Source organism: Canis lupus, chromosome 25 (genome assembly GCF_003254725.2).
Source record: "Canis lupus dingo isolate Sandy chromosome 25, ASM325472v2, whole genome shotgun sequence".
Classification (NCBI taxonomy): Eukaryota; Metazoa; Chordata; class Mammalia; order Carnivora; family Canidae; genus Canis; species Canis lupus.
In genome coordinates, this window is record NC_064267.1 from 51,412,623 (window position 1) to 51,437,731 (window position 25,109).

The window sequence follows — 25,109 nt, forward strand, 5'->3', positions numbered from 1 at the left end:
GCTGACCACAGCGGCCGGTCGGTGAGGACGGGCCCCTGCCCCGCCCCCGCCGGCAGAGCCCCGGACGCCAGGTGGGTCATCGTGACATCATCTGAGCAGCCGGGGACCGGAAGCGCCAGGTGTGCGGCACGAGGGGACCTGCCCAGTGCACCATCTGCGCCCCCCACCCCCCCGCGGCCCAGCAAAGTCGGCCTGATTTTACAGTTTTGACGGAGTCACATGGGAGGTTTCACATAAGCAAAGCCAACACGAGAACCCTTGATTTGTGGGAGTTTAAGTAAAGAAACGAGCATGTAGGTCAGGTCGGTGAGATGAGCACCCGGGAAAACGAATTATTCCCGTTATACTATATATATATATATTTTTATTTTTACAATTTTTAAGTTTACATTGAAATCTTTAAGCCTACAGAATCTATTTTTTTAAACTTTTTTTTAGATTTTATTTATTCATGAGAGACAGAGAGAGGCAGAAACAGGCAGAGGGAGAAGCAGGCTCCATGCAGGGAGCCCGACGTGTGACTCGATCCTGGGACCCCAGGGTCATGCCCAGGGCTGAAGGTGGTGCTAAACCGCTGCACCACGGGGGCTGCCCCCATTACATTATATTTTGACTTATCTCTTTGCTGGGAAAGGTGCAAAAAAAAGAGGAAAAAACTGCAAACTTCAGGCGTGGTCCTGCTGTTAACCCCAGTCTGATCATCCTGCAAACACTGCAGGTATCTGTAGGATAAAGCAAATGACATTAGTCTTGCGAAGAACCAAGGCTTATCATCTCAGAAGAGTTAAAATCAAAGAATTTAAGTCAAACCTTCTGTGATCCCAAGATGTGAGCTGGAAATGGCACGGATGCATCGTGTCTTGTGTCTGAGCACAGAAGGGGCTCCCAGGCTACGCGGTGAGGGAAGGGCCACGGCCGGGTGGCACAGCCACGGTAGGTGTGGAGCCGTTCCCGGTCGGGCCGCACGCGGGGGCCACCCACCCAGGAGGGCCGCCGCCCTGGCCTAGTGGCGTGTCCGGGGACAGCAGGGCGCAGACTGCGGACGATTGAAGGCCGGCTCTTTCCTGCCAGCTTCCTGCTGGAAGTGGTTCCAGGGCCCACGGCTGCACATGACGGGGACTCCTGTGGGCACTTGTCCCCAAATGCTGATGTGACCAGGGTCGGGGGCGCCCGGCTGGCTTTGCCGGTACAGCACATCACTCCTGATCTCGGGGCCTGGCTTTAAGCACCGTGAGAGGAGGCCCGGCCCTTGGCTGTGCAGGGTCTCCGTGGGGGTCTCTGGGGGCCTCTGTAGGCCCCCCTGTCTCTGATGAGCGCCCCCCCCCCGGCCACAGGACGAGAATGTCGGTCCATGCAGCCAGGTGACCGGGTCACCTGGCTCCCCGAGAGCGCGGGGCCGTAGTCTGGGGGCCACACCCGCCCTACCCCGGGGCCACACTGCAGCGGCTGAACGAGCCGGGCGCGCACAGTATGAGGGGCGCTCCCCACCCCCTTCCTGACGCACCTGCTGTAGGAAATTCATGGCTCTCCGCTGCCCGTCCCCGCACCTGGGGCGCCACCCCCTGCTCAGACGGGCCCCGGGCTGTGGCACGGACCAGCCCTCAGCCGTGGGGAGGGGACAACGTGGAGGCACCGTCCCTGTGGGTGCTGAGGAAACCACGTTCCCGCCGCGGGGCCCCTTCATTTTAGCAACAGTGAAGGGCGGCCGGCGGACCCGCGAGGCTCCTGGGGCGCAACAGGCGCTGGGGAGGCCCCCAGAAGAGCATCCGCAGGGAGCAGACGGGACAGCGCCAGGACGGACCCCCCAGCACCCAGCCGGGACGGGACCGCTTCCCCACGAGCCTCCCGGGAGGCGGCGGCCAGGTGGTCGCGCCGGGCATCTGCTGCCTGCCCCGGGCTCTGGGTGCTGCCCTCCCGGACCCCTGGGCTGCGAGCGCAGAGGCCCGTTTCCCCCCAGGCCCACCTGCGGAAATCCTAGCCGCGGGGGCTCTGCTGCCTCCAGCCCGAGGGCGAAGTGGCCCCGAGGCTCGGCCTCGACCTGGCAGCGGCCTGCACCCCTCGCCTCTCCTGAGCGGACCCGGGCCGCAGCCCCAGAGAACTGCGCTGCCCCGCGGGACGGCGTCCGGGAGGCCGTGGGGTCCGGGGTGCAGACAGGGAGCCAGAGCCGTGCTTGCCGCCCGCAGGCGGGGCTGCCCAGGAGCATCCGCCCACCATGGTGTTCCCTGGGGATCCCAGCTGCAGGGGACTTGGCCCTGGCGACCCCAGCCCTGTAATGCTGTGGGTCCCCAAGCCCCGGGTGGGCGGGGGTGGCTGCAGCTGCCCCGCGGCTTCACCCCGCTGCAGCGTCCACGTTCCCCGTGTGGCTCCGGACCTGCTGCTGTGTTGGGAAGAAGAAAGCGGCTTTGTTTTTACAAGCCGTTGGGGATAAATGCTTGGGATTTGTTTAAAAATATGGCAGCAAATAGAAGGGAGAACAGACGAGGAGGAGCTGCTAGAGGGAAACCAGGGGGGTGGTGACGGCAGGAGGGTTCGTGCGCCTCTGGGAGACGGGCCGCGTTCTGCTGCAGGGCCGTGGGCTGCGGGGCGTGGGCGAGGACCCGCTCACACCGCCTCTGGCCTTGGGGACGCCCTTCATCCGTGTGGACACGGCCCGAGACCGTCAGCTTCACAAACTGTGAAGCGAGCGTGACCCTTTCTGTCCCACGTTCGTCGGCAGCTTATGGCTGGCTCCTCCAGGGAGGCTCATAAATACTTTAGATCTTGTGAAAGCTGCCAGCAGAAAAAGGAGAGTCACTCCTTAATTTTTTTACAGAAAAGGCTGGAAAACGGGTACTCACCGGCAGATGAAAGAAACGCAGTCTACACAAGTGATAATATTCGAAATGCTCAGTCATAAAAATAAAGGCCTTTTATTTGGTTTTCCTACGCCGTTACAGGGACCCATGGCGACTCTGGGACCCACGAGCCCGCGGCCCGCCCGCACCTGCGGCGGGCGTCTACAAAGCCGAAGGGTCACGACACACTCGGGGTCACGGGGTCACCCTCTTGTAGGTGATGTGGAGATGCTGAGTCATGGGCTGGGTGGTGGTCGCCATGGAGACGGTCTGTTCAAGTTTGCCTTCGGAATTCAGCCTGAATTTTCGGGTGATCTGAGCGGAACAAAACAAACAAACGCCTTAGTTTTATCTTCCGAGGGCGGCCCCGCCCCGGACCGAGGGTTCGGTACAGGCTGCGACCTGCCGCATCCGTTGTCAGAGGCCTGTGGCCTGTGGCCGTGCGGTGGCCCCGCCGGGGCGGCGGACGCTGAGGCCTGTGGCCGTGCGGTGGCCCCGCCGGGGCGGCGGACGCTGAGCCCACGGCCGCCATCCGCAGGCGTCCAGCAGGCGCCCCGGCCTCGGGCTCGTCTCGACTCACTGACAAGCCGGCCACTTCCTTTCAGGCGGAAGCTGACCTCCCGCGCTCGGCCCCCTCGCCCTCGCCCTCACGCGCTGACAGCCTGACCGGACGTCGCCCATGTCCTTGGGGACTCGGCGTGAGCCCCTCCGGAAGCACCGACGTGTCAGAAGGAGCACGGTGGCCGGTGGGAAGTCCCGTCCTCCTGGAGCGCCGGCCACAGAGGCCGAGGCAGCCGGGACACAAGCCACCGGCCACCAAGGGGCCAGTGTGCGGGACGCGCTGGGGTCCAGGGCGGATGAGGCCGTCCTCCTCCAGGCCACAGCCAAGCACCCGGCTACTGGCCGTCTGGCGCAGAAAACCAGGGGGGCCACATCTCACAACGTCCATTTAAAGGCCCAAGGAACCAGCCCCGCAGCCAGGACAGAGGTCCCGGGGACAAGGAGGCACGTGTGGCCACGAGCGGCCGCCTGGACAGCAAGGGGACAGCAGTGGGGCCAAGAGGCTGGGAGGCCAGGGAACAGCCCCGACGTCCCCCCGGGACCATGACGGGCAGCCAGGCAGCGACGGCCAGCTTCAGGGCAGCTCAGCCTGCAGACAGGCTCTGCCCGAGCGACGGCCGCGCCGTCGTCCACGCTCTTCACACATGGCGTCGAGGATCCGAGAAAAACAGACAGAAAAACCCCAACTGAGGCCAGGAGGCGAGAGCAAGGCGCACAGGTGCCGGGGAGGGCGCCTGCGGTGGGTGCGCCGACGCCACAGGCCCCGGCGCGGGACGGAGGGCTCCGGCGAGGACTGCGGCGGCCGGAGACGCTCCAACGGGAATTCCGTGCCGGGAAGGAAGACTCCCAGGCCAGACGCGGCTGGGGGCGCAGGGCCCCGGAGGCGACGCGCCCCGCAGATCCCGGGACATGGCGAGGACGGAGCAGCAGCCCACGTTCTATCCGAGCGACGCTGGCTGCTTGCCCCGGACACGCCACACGGACGCCTGGGCGCCGGGGAGGGCAGGGACCCGCCAGCCACACGGGCTTCCCCACAGAAGGGCGGCACCTCAGTCACTGACGGGACTGTCACCCCAAGGACTCGCGCTGCGGTGAAATACTCTTCAAAACCAAAGGCAAGGGGTGCCCGGGGGCTCAGCAGGTGAGCATCTGCCTTGGGCTCCGGGCGTGACCCCGGGGTCCCGGGATCGAGTCCTGCATCGGGTTCCCCGCGGGGAGCCTGCTTCTCCCTCTGCCTGTGTCTCTGCCTCTCTCTGTGTGTCTCTTGTGAATAAAAAAAATCTTTAAAAAACAATAGACCTCTTTATTTTTTTTAAAGATTTTTATTTATTTATTCATGAGAGACACACAGAGAGAAGCAGAGACACAGGCAGAGGGAGAAGCAGGCTCCATGCAGGGAACCCGATGTGGGACTCGATCCCGGGACCCCAGGATCACGTCCTGAGCCAAAGGCAGATGTTCAACCACTGAGCCATCCAGGCATCCCAGAAAGACCTCTTTAGACTAAAAACACTGTGCAGATGATTTAGCAGCAGCAGGACTCCCCTCCCCTTAGAGAAAATACCAGAGGACCTCCTGCAGGTTCTCAGGGCAGGGACCCCACGGCAGGGAAGGGGGGATGGATGGAGAGTTGGGGACCATGAAGCACCTGGCTGGGCCCCAGTGCCTGCCGCCGAAGCGCTCCAGTTGGGAAACTGAGGCAGCAGCACGTTCTCCTTCTGCCAACAGCGGCCCGTGTGTAAAAAGAGCTGACTCCCATCCAGCTCATGGAAGGGCCCGAAGTCATAATCATGTTTTTGAAAATATCTCCCCTAAGACACCCGGGGGGCTCAGCGGTGGAGCATCTGCCTTCAGCCCAGGGCATGACCCGGGGTCCCGGGATCGAGTCCCGCGTCGGGCTCCTGCAGGGAGCCTGCTTCTCCCGTGTCTCTGCCTCTCTCTGTGTGTCTCTCATGAATAAATAAATAAAATCTTAAGAAAATATGTCCCCCACGTTCAAAGTCCAACACTGGTTTGCACACACTGTGCACTCACCCTCCCGTGACCTGCAGAATCTCAGTTCTTTGATTTTGATTGAAAATCCGTGACAGGAGCTGCGTGGGTCTAGGTTTTGACAAGGCTCTCGGGCTCCTGCTTAGGCAAAGGGAGCCTCCTAAAGACAGACACTCCTGCTTTTCTAGAAAAGGCGTTTACTGATGTGTTCAGTGTGAGGGAAGATTTCCAAGTGTTGTTGGTGAGAAATCTGACTCATGCGAAGAAAACGACATAAAACACGTGTATTTACTTGTAAGAAGCAAAGTGTTTTGTTTTCTCATCGTTGAAAACAGAGTCATGTAAGACAAAAAAGCAAAATGAAAATAATAAAACTGATAAACACCTCCCCCCCCACACCACAAAACCATGTGGCCTCAGGGCAGGGGGCAGACACGGAGTCCTGGGGCGCCTCTGGCCCGGGCGCAGCGCGGGGACCGCATACCCTGGCGCAGAGGCAGGGCCGCCTGAGGTCCCGGAGGTCCCACAGTCAGGACACCCGGTTACCACTGCCCGAGGACGCGGCCCGCACGCCGCGGTGAGTAAGGGACAGTGGGCGGCACGCCGACGAGCCGCTGGGCGGGAAGCCAGGAGAGCACGGGGCAGCGAGGGGACAGCAGAGGGCCCGGGGCCAAGACAGACACATGGACGCTCGGGGACACTTCCTGTGCCAGGGAAGCACCCTCACGCCACGGGAGCATCTTTCAACTACATTATTTTTTTCTGGAATTTCACCTACAAACAAAGGCTTTTACGTTTGGGTCACTTTCCAGGGGCCACGAGGTGGTGCGGGGCCCCGGCGACAGGCACGCTGCTCCTGCAGGGCAGGGCTCGCCGGCCCCCCAGCCCCCGGCTCAGGGCCCAGGAACGAGGGGCGAGCAAGAGGCGGGACGTGGGCTGGGTGCGCCCCGAGGCCACCGGGGCCTGGGAAGGACGGGGAGCCGGGAGCACCCACCCCGCCGCAGGGACACCGGGCAGCCGCGGCCACCCCGCCCTCCTGTCACCCGGCGGGCCCCTCGGTTGCCGTCCCTCGGGGTGTCACGCGCCGTGTCCTCCAGTGGGAGGCACGAGCGAGCTTCCCAGTGGGTGCCGGCCGCCTGGCGCCTTGGGCGAGTCTGCTCCTGGCAGCCCGCGGGCCCTCAGGGACGTGGGGCTGAGGCCCTGCCAGCCTCCGAGCTTCCGGGGGGCCAGGAGTGGCAGGCAAGGCCACGCGCACCCGCGGGCAGGGAAGGTCCCGCCAGACAGACGCATTCTCCGCCCACGCCGGCCCCACGGCAGCAGACTGTGGAGCGGACTCGAAGTACTTTTTTATCTTGTTTCATTCAGTAGAGAAACGATGGAAAAGGAAATCTGGGGGGAAGATGCTCTGACCACGAAACAAAGGGTTTCAGGCCCTAAACAGAGACGAAGGGCCAGAGTGGCCAGCGCGCCCCGCGGGGGGCGGACGGCTGAGCCCGGTGGCCCTGGGCTCCCAGCGTGCCAGTGGCCTCTGGGCCCGTCGTCACGGGTGGTGGCTCGCCGCCAGGCACCGCAACCAGGACCGGGCTGGGTGCGCACCGCCTTCCCGAGGGCCGACACGGCACCCATGCGTGTACAGGCTGGCGCTCGCGTGCCCACTAGCTGGCCCCGCCACCGCCGTTCCCTCCCGTGAGCGGGGCCTGACCGCCTCTCCTCTCTTAGCTGATTTTAAGTACACGACACGGCGTTAACTGCAGACAGCACACTGTCCCTTCCGCCCCCACGACAGGCTCCCCCTACACCCAGACATCTGTGCCCTCTGCCCTACGACCTGCCATCCCCCTGCCCCAGGCAACACCATCCTACTTACTCTGTGTTTATTTATTTATTAATTTTTTAAAAGATTTTATTTATTTATTCATAGAGACACACAGAGAGAGAGAGAGAGAGAGAGAGAGAGAGAGAGGCAGAGACACAGGCAGAGGGAGAAGCAGGCTCCACGCAGGGAGCCCGATGTGGGTCTCAATCCCGGGTCTCCAGGATCGCGCCCTGGGCTGCAGGCGGCGCTAAACCACTGTGCCACCGGGGCTGCCCCCTACTCTGTGTTTTAAAAAAAGTTCCGGGATCCCTGGGTGGCGCAGCGGTTTGGCGCCTGCCTTTGGCCCTGGGCGCGATCCTGGAGACCCGGGATCGAATCCCACATCAGGCTCCCGGTGCATGGAGCCTGCTTCTCCCTCTGCCTGTGTCTCTGCCTCTCTCTCTCTCTCTCACTGCGTGCCTATCGTAAATAAAAATTAAAAAAAAAAAAAAAAAAGTTCCACCTATAAATGAAACCATGAAGTACTTCTCTCTCTCTGACTTACTTCACCTAGTATAATCCCCGCAGGGTTTAATTCTTTTTTTTTTAATGGCTGAATAATATTCCGTGAGCATGTGCATAGACGCATGCACGCACACACACACACTTGCTCTGTCCACTCATCCGTCAGGGCGCACGCAGGCTGCTTCCATGTCCGCATCCCTGAACGGGCGAAGGGGTCACCCACGGGGTCCAGGGCCAGAGGCTGCCCCACAGCTTCGGACACACACCTGTGCCACGCCGGCAACCAAACCCCCGCCCTACTCCTCCGGGTGACAAGGACAGGTGGCTGCCGGTGTGGGAGGAGAGGAGGCACTGAGAGGAAACTCGGACGAAGGATCATTTTGAGAAAAGGCACAATAGAAAGAAGAAATATTCACTCAATAGGTTAACAGCAAACTGGAGACAGAAGAAAGGCTCTGTGAATTTGAAAACAGGTCAAAAAAATATCCAAATTGGGGGCGCCTGGTTCAGTTGGTGGAGCGTGTGACTCTTAATCTCAGGGCTGTGAGTCTGAGCCCTGTCATGGGCACAGAGATTAAAAACAAAAATCTTTAAAATACCTAATTTGACTAATGTAGACAAAAGAGACTGAAGAAAAATGAACAGAGTCTTGGGGACACACGGGACGGCATTAAACAGCTTACCATCTGTTTAGTAGCAGTTCTGACGGGAAGAGTAAGAACGGAGCAGAAAAAGAGTTGGAGAAACTGTGGCAGAAAATCCCCAAATATGACACCACCACCACCCCAGATCCAAGAATTTCAGGAGACTCACACAGGACAAACACAAGGACCCCACACCCAGGAAGATAAAGAAAAAGAAATCTCAAAAATGACTAGAGAAAGGGCAGCTGGTGGCTCCATCGGTGCAGCGTCTGCCCTTGGCTCAGGTCGTGATCCCGGGGTCCTGGGGTCGAGCCCCGTGTCCAGTCGGGCTCCCCGCTCAGCAGGGTGTCTTGCTGCTCCCTCTGCCCCACCCTCCACTTATGCTCTCTCTTTCTCTCAAAGATTAAAAAAAAAAAAAAAAAACCCACTAGGAAAAAAAGACAAATAATGTACAGGGCATGAAGAATTCTAGTTGACTTTTCAATTCAACGAAGTCAGAAGACAATTTAACAAGATAAAGAAATTACTTTAAAAACTAATACCTGTTGACCCAGAATTTTACTTATGGTAAAAATATCCTTCAAAGCTGGGAGTGATGGAGGACTCGGTGAAGATGGTCGAGTAGGAAGCCCCCAGAATTGGTCTCCCTGCTGGGGCGCACCTGCCCTGGCCTGTCCAGTAGCCGGGAGGCAGGCAGCTGTGTAGGTATTTCTGGAGCAGCCTGTGGGGCCAGAGGGGGCAGCAAGGACCCTGTCCCTCCAGCTCAAGGGACTCACAGGAGATCTGAAGGGCCGCATCCCCTCACCCCACTTCATTTTAACTCTTCTCTCTTTGAGGAACCAGACATCAGACACTAGGACAAACAACATGGGGAAATTAGAAAGGGAGTGCACATGCCCAGGGAGAGGGTCAGAAAAACACCCAAGAAGATCTGTTTACATCTCAGGTGGCTTCTGGGCACAGGGACAGCCCACAACAACCAAACAACAACAACCACAAAGCACAAATAAATGGAAACACATCCAACGCTCATGGATTAGAAAACTTAAGATCAGTAAGATATCAATACTGCCCAAACATGTACAGAATTAATGACATCCCTATCAAAATCCCTGTATGTTTTGTAGAAACAGAAAATACCATGCCAAGATTCACATGGAATCTCAAGAGACCCCCCCCAAAAAAAGAGAGAGAGACTGAGAGAGAACTGCCCCCCCAAAACAAACAAATGAAAAAGAACAAAGCTGAAGGACACACACTTCTTGATTTCACAGCTGTATGGCCCTGGCATAAAGACAGACATATAGGCTGATGGAACAGAGTAGAGAACCCAGAAATCAACTCTCACATATGTAGTTAAGTGATTTTCTTTCTTTCTTTTTTTTTTTTTTAAGATTTTTATTTATATATTCACGAGACACACACACAGAGAGAGAGAGAGAGAGAGAGAGAGAGAGAGGCAGAGACACAGGCAGAGGGAGAAGCAGGCTCCACGCAGGGAGCCCGACGTGGGACTCGATCCTCGGACTCCAGGATCACGCCCTGGGCTGAAGGCGGTGCTAAACCGCTGAGTCCCCTGGGTTGCCCAAGTGATTTTCAACAAAGCTGCCAAGACCATTCAGTGGAGAGAGGAGAATCTTTTCAACAAATGGCACTGGGAAAACTGGACATCTGCATGCAAAAGGACGAAGGTGGATGCTATCACCACACACCAAAAGTAACTCCCATGAGTCAGAGACTTAAATGTGAGAGCTAAAACCACAGAACTCTTTGAAGAGAATAGTGCAAACACTTCACAATGCTCAAGTTGGCAAAGGTTTCTTGGACGTGACGCCAAATATACAGCCAACAACAGAAAAAAAACCAAATTGTAATTCATGAAAATTAAAACTTTGATGTATCAGGACGCCTGGGTGGCTGAGTGGTTGAGTGTCTGCCTTCGGCTCAGGGCGTGATCCTGGAGACCCGGGATCAAGTCCCACGTCGGGCTCCCTGCAGGGAGCCTCCTTCTCCTTCTGCCTGTGTCTCTCTGTGTCTCTCATGAATAAATAAATAAAATCTTAAAAAAAAAAAACAAAAAACTCTGATGCATCAAAAGATACTGTAAACAGTAAAAAAGCAGCTCACAAAAAGAAAGAAAATATTTGGGAGTCATGTATCTGATAAGGGAGTCCAAGATAACAGAACTCTGGCTGCTGTACCACACCCAGAAAACAGCTGGTGTGGTGACGACACGGAGGAACCGGAGCCCTCCTGCACAGCCGGCAGGAATGCACTGGCACAGCCGCTGGGGGAAAGAGTATGGCAGTGCCCCTAAAAATTAACAACAAACTACTCTACGGTGTAGAAAGTCCATCTGCAGGTACACACAAGAACCGGAAGGGTCTTTTTTTTTTTTTTTTTTTAAAGGTTTTATTTATTTATTCCTGAGAGACACAGAGAGAGGCAGAGACACAGGCAGAGGGAGAAGCTGGCTCCATACAGGGAGCCCGATGTGAGACTCGATCCCAGGACCCCAGGATCATGCCCTGGGCCGAAGGCAGGCGCCAAACCACTGAGCCACCCAGGTATGCCGAAAAGCAGGGTCTTGAAGATATATTTGTCCACCCAAGTTAATGGTGGCATTATTCACGGGAGACAAAACATGGAGGCGACTGTGTCTACTGATGGATGGATGGATAATCAAAACATAATACATACATACACTATACAGACTACTCTCATGCCTAAAAACGATGGAAATTCCACAATGTTCTACAACATGGATGAATCCCGAGGACATTATACTGCGTGAAATAAACCAGTCACTAAAAGGCAAGTAGTGTGTGATTCCACTTACGGTCTGTAGACAGATCCAGTGGACACAAAGTAGGAAGGGAGGGTTCCGGGGCGCGGGAAGAGAGAGTGGGGAATTGCTACTTAATGGGCATGGAGCTTTTAGTTTTATAGGATGCAAGTGTTCTGGTGATGGATGGTGGTGCCGGCTGCACACTGTACAAAAATACTTAATACCCCTACTCTGTACCCTTAAAAACGGTTAGGATGTTGAAGTCTGTCATATGTATTTTACTCCACAGTTAAAAAAAAGTCATAAAGTGATATAATCCCAAGAGAACTGCAGACAGCAGACCTATACTGCAAAGAAGGTGTGAACACAGGGCTTCAGGATGAAGGGATATTATGTAGACCCTCGTCTACAGGAAAGTGAAAAGAACACAAGACAGAAAATAAGTGGGTTAGGAGAAGTGATTACTCTCCCCCTCTCTGTAATTTCTCTGAACATGAGAGGATTATTTAAAGCAAAAGTAATGGGCTGCCTGGGTGGCTCAGTTGGTTAAGAGTCTGACTCTTGGTTTCTGCTCAGGTTGTGATTTCATGGTTGTGGACTGACCCCGTGTCAGGCTCTGCATTCAGTGGAGAGTCAGCGTCGGTCTTTCTCCCTCTCCCTCTGCTCCTCTGTACTGGTGCTTGCTTTCTATTTCTCATAAATAAATAAATAAATAAATAAATAAATAAATAAATAAAATCTTAAGAAATAAAACAAAACTTACAATACTGTGAAGATTTATGGTATGTGTGTATATGCTTTAAACACGTATTTACATATACATGTTACAGGTGTGACATACAGAGAAAAAACGGTTGCAGGGTTACAGAGCTGAAAGCCACGACATATGAGAAGCAGGAACAGGAAAGTGTCAGCTGTAAAGTAAGGGAGATTATCCAAAATCAACATGAAGTGGGAGATGCGATGGTGCCATACAGATTATAAATAGACTTTGGTTAAGTTTAGGGTGTACACTGTTGGCTTCAAAGAAACCAATAAAAAAAAAAATGAGAAAGACACAGCTAAGAAGCTAACAGAAGAAATATCACTCAGCCATAAAAAAGGAGATCTTGCCATTTGCAACAACATGGATGGACCTAGAGACATTATGTTAAGGAAAGTAGAGAAAGACAAATACCACAGGATTTCACTTGTGTGTGGAACCTAAAAAAACAAAACAGATGAACAAAAGAATCAGACCCATAAATACAGAGGACATGCTGGTGGTTGCAGAGGGAAGGGGATGGACAACAGGGGTGAAGGGGAGCAGGAATTATAGCCTCCAGGTACTGAGCACACGTCCCAGGGTCGAGACGCGCCGCACGGGGACAGCAGTTGGCGAGCCGGTGATGGGGTCGCGTGGGGACAGGTGGGAGCTGCACGTGTGGGCAGCACAGCGTAATAAAGAGCTTACAGAGTTGTCCAATCACTAAATGGTACACCTGAGACCACCGTAACATTGCATGTCAACTATACTTTAATAGAAAAAGAGTTAAAAGAAAAAATAAAACAATGCTAAAAATACTTAATTAACCCAAGAGAACATGGTAAAGGAAAAAAACAAGAAAGAAAAAACAACAAATCAGGATGGTGGTCTTACAACTTACCCTATCAGTAATATATCTGTTACATGTAAATGGACTAACTCCAATTAAAATGTGGAGATTTTTGACTAGACAAAAAAAGCAAGACCCCATGAAATATAGAGACATAAGTAAAAGGTAGGAAAACAGATGCACCGTATAAACAACAAATATTGGACAGCAGGTGTGGTTCTGTTACCAACAGACCTCAGGAACAGGACAAGCTACCAAGAGGAACGTTTTATAAATATAATGCGTATATTTACATATCATATGTATGCATCTAAGGACAGAGCTTCAAAGTCATGAAGCAAAAACAGCACCAAAAAAAGGAACAGAAATAACCTAGATCATCGGTGGAGATTTTAGCACCTCTCGGTAATCAGAACCAGAACCCCCTCCGCCAAAAACAATCAGTCGTGTGAAGGAAATCTTAGTGATGTCATCCATCGACTTGACCTAACTGGCATTTCAGTCCACTAGACCCAACAACTCTCAAAAACCTATTTATTTGGAGCGCACATGAGGTGCCCCCCCAAGTTGTATCATGTACTGTGGTGGCACAGAGTCACTCTGAGAGCACGTTCTCTGGGCTCTACAGAATTAAATTAGAGATCGTTAGCAACAGAATATGCAGAAAATCCTCAAATATTTGGCAAGTAAGTAACATACTTCTAGGTGACCCAGTTCAAAGAAGAAAGTCACCAGGAAGGTATTTTGAGCTAGGAGGTAATACCAGCAGACGCAGCTGAGGCAAAGCTTAGCAGAAAATTCATAGTTTCCAAAAGTGCATTATAAACCAAAAATGGGGATGCCTGGGTGGCTCAGCGGTTGAGCGTCTGCCTTTGGCTCGGGGTGTGATCCCGGGGTCTGGACCACAAAAAATGGGCTAAATATCAATGAGGTAAGTTTCCTGTTTAAGAGCTCAAAAGAGAGGAAATTAAACTCAGGACAACTAGAATAAAAGAAACACTATGACGCAAAAATCCTTCAACATGATGTATTTTAGTAATATATAAATCTAGCAATAGATAAAAACGATAAATCGTCACGGTCAGGTGGGGTTTATCCAAAGAACGTCAATATCTGAAATCCTGTTCCCATAACTCACCACATTAAGAGAATAAAGGAGAAAAAAAATCACACAAGCACCTCGATAGTTACAGCAGAAGCACTTGTCAGAATTCAACACTCATTTACAATTTTCAAAAGCCGGCAGACTATGAATATAAGAAAACATAATATGGTAAAAGGCATCAGTCAGAACCCGACAGTGACCATCACAGCCAGTGGTGACAGACGGAGCGGCTCCCGTGAACAGAGCACAGGGCCTGGCGTCTACTCCCGCCTGGACTAAACCATCTGTAGGCCATCCTTTCCTACGTCCTAGTGCAGGAGAAAAGCAAGTGGCATCGAGACTGGAAAGAAAGAAGTGACAGCGTCTATAATAGCAGACGGCAGGACTGAGTGTGTAGACAACCCCAAAGAATCTATTACAAAAATAAGTAAAATAAAACAGTGAACTTGAGAAGCTTACAGGACATAAAACCAATGTGTAAAAGTCAAATGTATTTCTATGAGCTAGCAGCAATAATCGGGAAAATTTAAAAATCATTTATAATAGCATCCCAAACCCACAAATACCCAGGCATAAACCTAATTGCACCCTTAGAACTACAAACAACTCACGGCGACAGATGCCTGCACGCGTGGAGAGGTTCACCCGTGTACTGGACTAGGACAGTCAGTTTTCTGAAGATGGTACTTCCCAAATTAATCCAGAAACTCAATTAATTCTAAAGAATGCTAGACGTTGGCAAACTCATTCCAAAATTCATACGGAAATGCAAAGGGTCCTTGAGTAGCCAAAACAATTTTGCAGAAAAGGAAAAAAAAGTTGGGCAATGATACGATCTGATCGCAAACATTCCTATGAAGCGACAGTAACCCAGGCCACGTGGTCTCAGGGCACAGACCTCAGGGATCACCTGGGTCCAGCACCGTGCAGACCCGGGCCCGGGCAAGGCACCTTCCTGTGGTGGCGGCGATGAGGGCAGACTTTTCAACAAACTGGGACAACAGCTATGGGGGAAAGAAAGTCAGAGAATCTTGACCCCTACTTCATACCGTTCAAAAACACAAATTCCAAAACTAAAGACCATAAAAATTCTTGGGAGAAAACAAGGGTTAAAAATCTCTGCTGCCTGGGTTAAGCCAAAGAAGTAAAGGCAGGGCACAAAAAGCACAGAGTATAAAAAACAGCTGATAGTGGAAAATGAGAAGTAAAACACTTCGTAAAAGAAATGAGAGGGCAAGTCATAAGCCGGGGACACACGCACCTGACGCGAACCTGCCCCCGGACACGTACTCAGAGCCCAGTAGTAAGAACCGCAAGCCGCCGGAAAAGGGGGCCCAGGATCTCGGCACCCTCCACACAACAGGGAAGCGGCAAATATGCACCAGGGGAGGATGAGCTACATCAGTCACCCGGAACCGTAGGTGACCACGCAAGACGCCCCTTTGCTGCCACCAGGACAGCCAACACTCAGGGGCCAGCAGGGCAGCGGGGCGGGGGAGCGGGGGGGCAGCAGTGGAGCGGCTCCTGCTCACCTGCCTGGTGCCCCCACGTGGCCCAGCAGCCGCAGCCCGAGGTACTCACACGTGCACACCAAGACGCGCACACATGCTCACAGCAGCTTTCCTCCTAAGGGCCCAGGCACGAGGCCATCGGTGTCTGCCAACAGAGGAGACAAAGCTGGAACGTTCGCCCCAGCAGCACACGACTCAGAATCAAACGTACCCAAAGTACCACTGAAAGCGACAGGATGAACTTGAGCGAAGGAGCAAATACCGTAAGGCTCTGTGTGCAATGAGTCCTAGAAGACGCCAATCCGGTCTGTAGGGACAGAAACCTGGGGGCCGGCCAGGGGGCACAGGCTCTTGAGGTAGCTCCGAGGGTGGACACCTGCTGTGCGCACACTAACTGGCCGCCAATTATACCTCCACGGGGTGGGGGTGTTAAGTAAAAGACGAAAGTTCTAGTAATTCATGCAAGTGAGCGTGAACTGGCAGGGGGGTGGGGGTGGGGGCAGGCAAGCAGGGCACCTGGGACGGCCAGATGTTCATCTGCACAAAACTCCGTTCTAGGTGAATGAATGACCTGAAGGGGAGGTTTTAGGCCAAGCTGATGCTTCCAGGAAAACAAAAGAGAGAATATATATATTTTTTGACCTGTTTTCAGGAAGCCTACCTAACCAAGAAACAGAAAAACAATTCAGAAAGGAGAGCCCAGGAAACTGAACCACCTAAAATTAAGCACTCTTGTTTCTCAGCAACAGAAACAGATGAAGAGATACAGACTGGAAGGGTACTGAGGAGGGGCTCACGTCCAAGTGACGGAAGAGCAAGTGTCAGGAAGGGGACGCGCAGTGGGAGCCACTCAGAGGACCTGGACGGGACTTGCCAGGAAGGGAGGGGAGGGGAGGGGAGGGGAGGGGAGCCTCCTTGAGGCCAGCAGAGCAGTCCGGCCGCAGGGGCAGCACCTCAGGGTACCGGAGTACAGGTGGAGTCTCTGGAAGGCAGGGGCCTCTCTGGTGCTGCGTGGCCCCGCTGCGTCTCAGGGCTGCCGTGGGCGCCGTGTGGGGTCTCGAGTGGCCGAGCACACAGAGCAGGTAACAGAAGCGATGAGGTCAGGCTCCAACGGCACACAATGGGACCTGTCCCGACACCTGCTGCTCCCAGGACTCTGGCCACCAGCCTCTGGAGGACAGAGGCCTTCTTCCCCGGCTCCCTCCCTTCCAGGTCTGTCCACACTGACCCAGCAGGGAGGCCCACCGAGGCACACCCAGCCGGTCGATGGTCAGCCATGTCACTGCAGAGCTGAGCCCTCCTCTGGTCCCCTCCCGGAGGGGTCCTTCCCTCACCGTGCTCCCCCCCAGGGGGTCCTTCCCTCACTGTGCTCCTCCCAGGGGGTCCTTCCCTCACTGTGCTCCCCCCCAGGGGCTCTTTCCCTCATCGTGCTCCCACCCAGAGGTGTCCTGCCCTCACTGTGCTCCCCCGCGGGGGTCCTGCCCTCACCATGCTCCCCACCCATAGGCTTCACGTCTCCTTCCCCTCCTTTTACAGAGAGGGATTCCTGTGTTTAATTCATAACACTCCAAGTTAGTTCTCCAGTAATATAAAAGAAAATCAACACCCTCAAAAAAATAAACCATGATAAAGTAAACTCTGGCAAGTATGAGCAAGAAAAAGAAAAAACAAAGACAGAAAAGATCAGAAATACAAAGGGGACGCAGAATGCAGACAGAGAAAGCAGTAAGCGTTCCTTCTTTCTCAAACCCTGAAAATCTAGATGGAAGAGCCCTGGTCCTGGGAGCCTTGGCCTTGCAGTCGCAGGGGGTAGGAAGGCCGGGTAACCCCCACCGCCTGCGGCGCCCAGATGCGTCCTGAGGACCCCGAGGACATCTACAAGGAACAGGCCATCTCCAAGGGCTTCTATTCCTTGTCAGGGAACAGAAACAGTGAAAAGGCTCCCAGCGGCCTCTACGAGTAACTGTGATACCAGAATCAGGACAAGTGGGCGTTCTCTTCAAAAAGCAGACACACCTCAACACTCAGAAGTTATTAATACAATTCACTGCATCAACAGCTTCAAGTGGAAAAACACAGAATCCTCCCAAAAGAGGCAGCAAAAGCATTTGATGAAAGTTAAAGGCCATTCCTGAGTATCACTGTCCCCGTACAGACACAGGGGCTCCTGACCCAGCCCAGGCTGCCCGCCACCGTGTGGCCCGGGGCAAGCACCTCGCGGGGTGAGCACCAGCCTGGACTCCCCCCGGCTCCGTCAGGGCTGTGCCTGCGGACCAGCCGTCAGGACGGACAGTCCTGGCCAGCAGAGGCGCGCACAAACCAGAGGCCTCCCCACCATCAACACAATCAGAAGATGGAGTGGAAGCCACATGCTAGCGGAAGCCAGCGCCACGAAAACTAACTAGAAAGTGCTACAGCAATACCCTGCCGTGAACTACCCAAGACCTGCATGATTAAAGTCAAAAAGTAACTTGGCACCCAAACTACACCCGAGACAGCACGACGCAGCACCACACCACTCACACGGCTACTGACCAGAACTCCCCTTGACCTCAGGTTAACTCACGTGTTTACGTGATCCTGGTGTGAAGGGTGCAGACCTGGACAGACCCGCGTGACGGTCCGTCCAGAGGAGGGAACACAGAACACTTAACCAAGAAAATGTCGAGGAAAGAATACCAACCCGCCCCGGATAGTAAATGGGACACAGGACTACGGTAACCCAACTTACTACACGACTTTGAATCACTATCAGAGAAAAAGTAGACAACAGGACCCTTCTCCCCCATCTATGGAGACGGGCCCGAGAGGCAAGACATTCCACATCTGGGGGGCTGCTGGTCACCCGTCTGTGCACGCATCATGTGAACACACATCTGGGAGGGACTAAGGTCGAGGTGTGAAAGGGACGCTACAAAGGTGCAGAAGAGTTGATGTCATCATCTGAGTAGAAACCCAAGCCCAGGGCAGCCCCGGAAGCCCTGCGGTTTAGCACCGCCTTCAGCCCAGGGTGTGATCCTGGAGACCCGGGATGGAGTCCCACGTCGGAATCCCTGCATGGAGCCTGCTTCTCCCTCTGCCTGTGTCTCTGCCTCTCTCTCTCTCTCTCTGTGTCTGTCATGAATAAATAAATAAAATCTATTTTTTTTTTTTTTAAAAAAAGAAACCCAAACCCAGACCCCATGAAGGGGAAGACCCCCGGAGAGAACTACAGGAAAGCTCACAACCTGTGAGTAGAGCGCACCCCAACCAAACTCACAAAAGCCACCAAATGCGGAAACATTTGCCACGTAAAGGGCAGAGAGTACCAGCCACGGGACACAGAAAGCTCCCTTAAATCAGAAAGAAAATGAGAGCCACTGAAACACAGGCAAGGACTTCGAGCGTCTGCCGTACGGGGCAAGAAGCACAAACGGCCAACAAGCACGGACAATGCTCCCTGGCGACCTTAAGGTAAAACAAGATACCGTCCCCAGCAAGTCTGCAGCCAGGCCGTGGGGACACAGGCGCAGGGTACCAGGTGTGCTCCTGCAGCACTGGCGGGAACGCGGCCACCAAGGAAAGCAATTTAATGATCTGCGTCGATATCCCAAAGGTCCTTGTCCTCTGAACTCTCCCAATGGATGTGGATTTATTTACCAAAGAGAACACCACAAATGTAATATGATGTTTGTGACAGAAGAACCACAGCCGACCTGATGACCCCTAGGGGCCCAGCTGCCGGGGACCAGACGATTCCGCCGCGCACACCTCCACCTCGGCATGTGGGGGGAGCAACAAGATGACGGCACACGCAGGCCTCCGAGATCCAGGGGAAAGGCTGCCTGCGGCTGGGGGGACTCATGACCCCCTTATTACTGAGCACATGGCATCTGAGAGGGAAGGCTCACCTGCTCCACGTGGGGCTCCTTGGCGAATGAGATCCTGGCGATGGAGTGGGACGTGATGCACAGCTCCTGCCCGTTCACCTCGCCCTCTTCCACCTCCACGATGCCTGCGGGGGCCGGGAGTCCTCAACAGCCTGCCCATGGCTTCCTGGTACCACTGCCCCTACCACCACCTTTTGCACCCAAGGCTTCAACAGGTCTGAACTCTGAAGCCAGTGAGGCAACAACCTGTCCCCTTCCAGCACTGAGCCTCCTGGGCATCAAGGGGGAAAGACTCTCACAGCCAGGGCAGGGGGTCTGTGGAGGGGTCACTCTGGGGGGGTCACTGCCCTGACCCCGGCCCTGCCCCATCAAATAGGACAAGGACCCCCCCTCCCCAGGGGCCGAAGTCCCCCCGATTTCTAGCTCGCCAAGGCCTTGGGCAGGCCCACTCTGCGGGGACAGGCTAGCTCTGATCGTCCACCAGCTTTTAGGAAGTGAGACTCACTGGAGCCTATGAACGAGGTAAAGGTCAGGCAGGTGTTCTTGAGTAATTTCTAACTCACGAACCGGGTTAACTACCTTAGGGTGACCTCACACTGGGGCAGAGCAGAGTTCCAGACAGAGGACGTCTGGCTGCACAGCGAGCCCCCCGTTCTCACTCACACAGGAAACATCTGTGAGCTGCGGCAGACACAGGCTCTGTCGTGGGCTGCTGCTGAGGAACTCAGGAGAAAAGGGAATCAGCCTCCTCTCACCAGCGCCCTCCCGCAGCCCCACTGAGCCTGTCCAAACGCCTGACGCTTCCCACATGGACAAGCGCTCAGTCGTCCCCCACAAACATGACCATGAGCACGGACACACCCGGAGGTCACTTGGAAAGCAGGAGGCAGATGCTGCCTCCCCCCGTGGCCACCCCGCTGCTGGCATGCAGGGCGTGCGGGCAGGGGGCAGGCCAGGGACAGCCACCAAGGGAGGCGTACCTGTGTTCTGGGCGCTGACAAAGGCCACCTTGTTGGTATCGGGCTTGAGGCGGATGAAGCCACACTCCCTGTGCATGGGTTTGCGTGTGTCCGGATGGAAGGCGTTGAACCTGTGGACAGCAGGAAAGGTGAAGCCCCAGGTATCGGACGCTCTTCTCACTTTATAAAGCATCCCCACCCTCCAAATATAAAACAACGTAGCTGTCTGGCGCCTGGGCGGCTTAGGAGGTTAGGTGTCCGACCCTTGATCTCAGTTTAGGTCTTGATCCCAAGGCTGTAAGTTCAAGCCCTGCGCTGGGTATAGGGATGACTTACATATACTGACAGCTTCCCTGAGACCTCAAGTAGCTCAGGGGCAGGAGGGATTCTAAAAGAAAGCCAGGCCATTCTGTTTTCAGTAACATGGGGGTGACTTCACATCAGGTACTGCGTGGAACGAGGGATCTGAGCACAAGCACTTACTTTTGCGTTTGCACAAACAAGCCTGATGAGGTTTTGTGCTCAGCCTCACACCTTCAGATACATGAGAGACCCAGAAAGTGCCATTACCCAAGTGTGACCAGAGTCAGGGCAGGGAGAGGGTGCCTCTCTGAAACACAACCCGCCTGGCGCCTGCGTGTCTCAGCCTGGTGCTGCTCACAGGCAGTCGGGGTGGGGGCACTTACGAGAAGTTCAGCACAGGCTGGCCCACGTGGGAGATGCACACCTCCTCCAGGTACTGGAAGGGCTGCAGTGTCGGGAAGGTCCCGGCTCCCGGCGGGTCTGACAGCCAGGTCCCCAGCATCCAGGACAGCGGTTCCACCACGGGGTTCATCGTGGGGGGCTCTGAGGACAAAAGGAAGAGGCGGTCAGTGGGCTCCGCATCCAGTGGACTCCTACGTACGCCCTGCTTTGTGTGGATGTGCACACCGCGTGTGGAAGCACGCCCTCACCATTACAGCAAACCCTACGTGAGCACGAACATGCCACTGGCCACCTGTCGAGAGGGCGAGAAAAAGGCCAAGTGATGAGCACATGTCCGCGGCTCCTACGCAGAAAAGAGAGGAGGGTCTGGGCGTGAAGGACAACGGGATCCGAGGTTTCCACAATAAAGAGAAATTCTGTTTTCTCAGCCGGCCGCGGCCTCTGAGGCACTCGGTCTGGCGGCACGGAGGGAAGGCCGTCCTGGCCCGCCTGGCTCCCCGACGGCCGGTCCCGTCTCCCCGACGGCGTCCTCCGGGCCGGGCTGCCGGGGGGCCTCCCGGAGTGGGAGCGCGCCGGGTTCCCCCGAATCCCCCCCAAGGTTCCCGGGGCTCTGAGGTCGCAGGCCGGTCGTTACCATCTCCACAGGGAGCTACCCCTCCCGTCCCTGCCCGCCTCCCCCTGGGGAAGACAGGACGGCGCGGAGGGCATGGCGGGAGGGCCTGCCGTCTCGAGGCCAGGAGCAGCCGCCGGACATGGGGCCCGCTCCGCGTCTCCCTCACGCTGGCTGTGGGAGCTGAGCCGTGGGAGTTGGCCTCAGAGTGGACGCCGGGAGGAGCGCAGAGCGCGGGGGCTGCCACCTGCCACGGTCCCCGCCCGGGGAGGCCGCGAGCACCGGCTCAGCACCGGGGACTTGGCACCGGGCGAAGCCACTGGGGAGGAAGAGCCCTGGTGGGAGATGAAGAACCAGGGAGCTGAGGGCGCCGGCGGCGCAGGCCGAGGAGCCCTGACTCTGGATCTCAGCTCAGGTCATGACCTCAGGACCGCGGCCTCGGGCACTCAGTGGAGGCTGCTTCTCTCCCTCTGCCTCTGCCCCTGTCCTATCCCCAATTCCTCTGTTTTTGAAATAAATCTTTAAAACAAATAAAATATATACAGTAATGTTTATTTTATTTATTTTTAAGATTTTATTTATTTATTCCTGAGACACAGAGAGAGGCAGAGACACAGGCGGAGGGAGAAGCAGGCTCGATCCCGGGACGCCGGGGTCACACCCTGGGCCGAAGGCAGACGCTCAACCGCAGAGCCCCCCAGGGGCCCATACTTGGGGCCATTTTAGCGGCGAATATCAGAGATCCAACTCGATGTAGAGGAGAATTTTATATATGGTCCCTATGAAGAGTCCAGGGGTTGCTCAGGCACAAGTGAATCTAGGAGCTCAAGTTATCAGATGCTCAACCACTGAGGCCCCCCCCCCCCCACCAGGCATCCCTGTAATGTTTCCTTTTAAAAAAAGAACGAAGGAGAGCAGTGTCAAGAAAGCAGGAGCCCTAAGAACTGGGGGAGACACAGCGCAGAGCAGCCCGAGGAAGCTGACGTGGAGGCAGCTCAGGAAGCAGCCCCATGGACGGTGTGGGGCTCAGGGCCGAGCCAGCCACACACGGCCTGAGAAGAGTGACACGAAGACAGAGTCAAGGAGGCCGAGAGCCCCTTGTGCTGCGGGCATGTGCCACGGGCCCCCGCGAGGGTCGGGCCGCTCCAGGGCCGCTGCTAGGTGTCCCCCTGACGGCAGGGCACACATCCCCAGGGGCCGGGCTGCTGCTCACAGCTGACGGGTGGATGACAGCGTGTGGCCCAGCCAGACGGCGAACAGCACTAGCCATAAAAAGGAGTGAAGCCCTGACACGTGCCACATGTGGGGGAACCAAGGGAAAAAAGCCAGACACTCTGGCCACACGCTCGATGCCATGTATATGACTGTGTGAACAGGCAAGGAAGTCCGCAGGGCGGAGAGCACACCAGGCTCCTGACAGCGTCCAGCAGAAGATGCCACAGCCACACTCACAACATGCACAGAGCACGAGCACCAAGGCCTTTGTAGCTGCCACAACTCTGTGCGACACACGGGCTACAGACCTGTGCTGACACGGCCGCTCGCGGCCACACGTGCACACCTGACACCTGATGTCGCTGGTCCACACAGATGTGCTTCAAGGGGAAGATGCACTGGATTTCAAAAACTCAAGGAATAAAGGAGAATGTCAAACATCCCAGTAACTTTTTGGTTTTGGTGATTATATGTTGAAACGATCATGTTTTTCAGACCCTATGGGGCTAAATAAAAATTTTTTTAAGTTTTTTTTTTTTTTTTTAAAGACTTCATTTTCATTCGAGATAGAAAGCATGAGCTGGGGGCAGGGGGCAGAGAGGGAGAGAGCCCAGCGTAAGGCTCGATCCCAGGACCTCAGGACTATGACCTGACAGATGCCTAACCACCTGAGCCGCCCAGGTGCCCCTAAAGTTTTTATTTATGTAGTTTTTAGTAACCTCCATACGCACCACAAGGCTTGAACTCACGACCCAAGATCAAGAGTCGCACGATCCTCTGACTGAGCCAGTCAGGGGCCCCGAGTTAAACAGAATATATTATTAAAGTTAATTTCATCTTTTTCTTTCTTTCTTTTTCTTTCTTTCTTTCTTTCTTTCTTTCTTTCTTTCTTTCTTTCTTCTTTCTTTCTTTCTTTTTCTTTTTTTAAATTTTTTAAGGTATTTATTTATTTATGATAGTCACAGAGAGAAGAGAGAGGCAGAGACACAGGCAGAGGGAGAAGCAGGCTCCATGCACCGGGAGCCCGATGTGGGATTCGATCCCGGGTCTCCAGGATCGCGCCCTGGGCCAAAGGCGGGCGCCAAACCGCTGCGCCACCCAGGGATCCCTCTTCCTTCCTTCCTTCCTTCCTTCCTTCCTTCCTTCCTTCCTTCCTTCCTTCCTTCCTTCCTTCTTTTCTTTTCTTTTCTTTTCTTTTTTTTCTTTTTCTCTCTTTCTCTCTCCCTTCCCTTCCCTTCTCTCTCCCTTCCCTTCCTTTTCTTTTTTCTTTTCTTTTCTTCTCTTTCTCTCTCTCTCTCCACACCTCTCTTTACCTTTTCAGTGTTGCTACTGGACAATTTCATGTGCATGTGAGCTCACGCTGTGCTCCTGCCAGACGGCGCCACATCGGGCAGTCTCAACACTAACATGCTGGGAAGTCTGCTCCTGCGAATCCTCTGAGGACACGGCCACGGGGCAGGCTTTGCCCGGAGGCTACGGGGAAGGGACGGCAAAGGGATTCCCAGTAAGTCCTGGATGTGTTCGCCGGGAGAACAGGGACTAGTCCCAGGCGGTTGACGTCCTGACCGTGTACACATAGAAGCTGCTGGAAGATGGGAGCTGGGGCAGGGGCTACGAGCAGGCCCACAGTCCACCCCTGAGCAGCAACGTCCCCCAGGTGGGCAAACCAAGGCACAGGCCAAGTGGGGAATGTTTTTACTCTAAGGACGCCCGGGTGGCTCAGCGGTTGAGCGTCTGCCTTCGGCTCGGGGTGGTCCTGGGGTCCCGGGATCGAGTCCTGCATTGGGCTCCCTGCGTGGAGCCTACTTCTCCCTCTGCCTGTGTCTCTGCCTCTCTCTCTCATGAATAGGTAAAATCTTAAAAAATAAATAAAATAAAATAAAATAAAATAAAATAAGGCAGAACTAAGGCCAAACACACCTGAACTCACATAAAAAGGAAAAAGCTTTTCAGACTGTATCACAAAGCAAGACCTTCAACTCTCGCTATGCACGATGCACCAGGAACCAAGCGGTTCAGAAAGGCGTTTTGGAGCCGGGAAAAAGCAGGCACCACGAAAGCAAGCATCACGATCCCACTATGGGGGACGATGAACTTCAAGCCGAAATGCGTTAAGCCAGACGAAGAACGGCTCTCTGGGACACTGAGGGTGCAAGTCACCACGGAGACATCGCAGCAGCAAATGCAGCAGCATCCAAAACGCAGCCGCGGCAGACACGCGGGTGCTGGCGGAGAGCAACGAAAGGGGATCCCGGCCTACTCTGTGTCCAAGTGAGCAGCACGCCTTACACAACCAGGGGCATGGCACTCTGAACTGAAAACTAGGGAGTACTCCTTCAAGTTCCTCTGGAATATTCATGAAAACAGACCTTACAAACGGTCAGAGAAAACCTGTAAGTTA

At 54.7% G+C, this 25,109-nt stretch overlaps 1 protein-coding gene across 4 annotated transcripts in view; it reads right to left on the reverse strand.

Annotated features, from left to right (window-relative positions):
• Positions 1–2,893: 2,893 nt before the first annotated feature.
• THAP4 (THAP domain containing 4) overlaps positions 2,894–25,109 on the reverse strand; it is a 38,845-nt gene continuing 16,629 nt past the window's right edge. For 3 of the 4 annotated variants that reach the window (XM_025463772.3, XM_035716813.2, XM_025463773.3), the window contains 4 exons: positions 20,865–21,024; positions 20,200–20,309; positions 19,241–19,344; positions 2,894–3,149 (listed from right to left, as the gene is read on the reverse strand). In XM_025463772.3, coding sequence (XP_025319557.1) covers positions 3,030–3,149; positions 19,241–19,344; positions 20,200–20,309; positions 20,865–21,024 — 494 coding nt within the window. In that variant the 3' untranslated portion in view covers positions 2,894–3,029. Of the gene's footprint in view, positions 3,150–19,240; positions 19,345–19,863; positions 19,935–20,199; positions 20,310–20,864; positions 21,025–25,109 lie in introns of those variants that run through there. The other variant, XM_049101443.1, reaches the window with a different exon arrangement.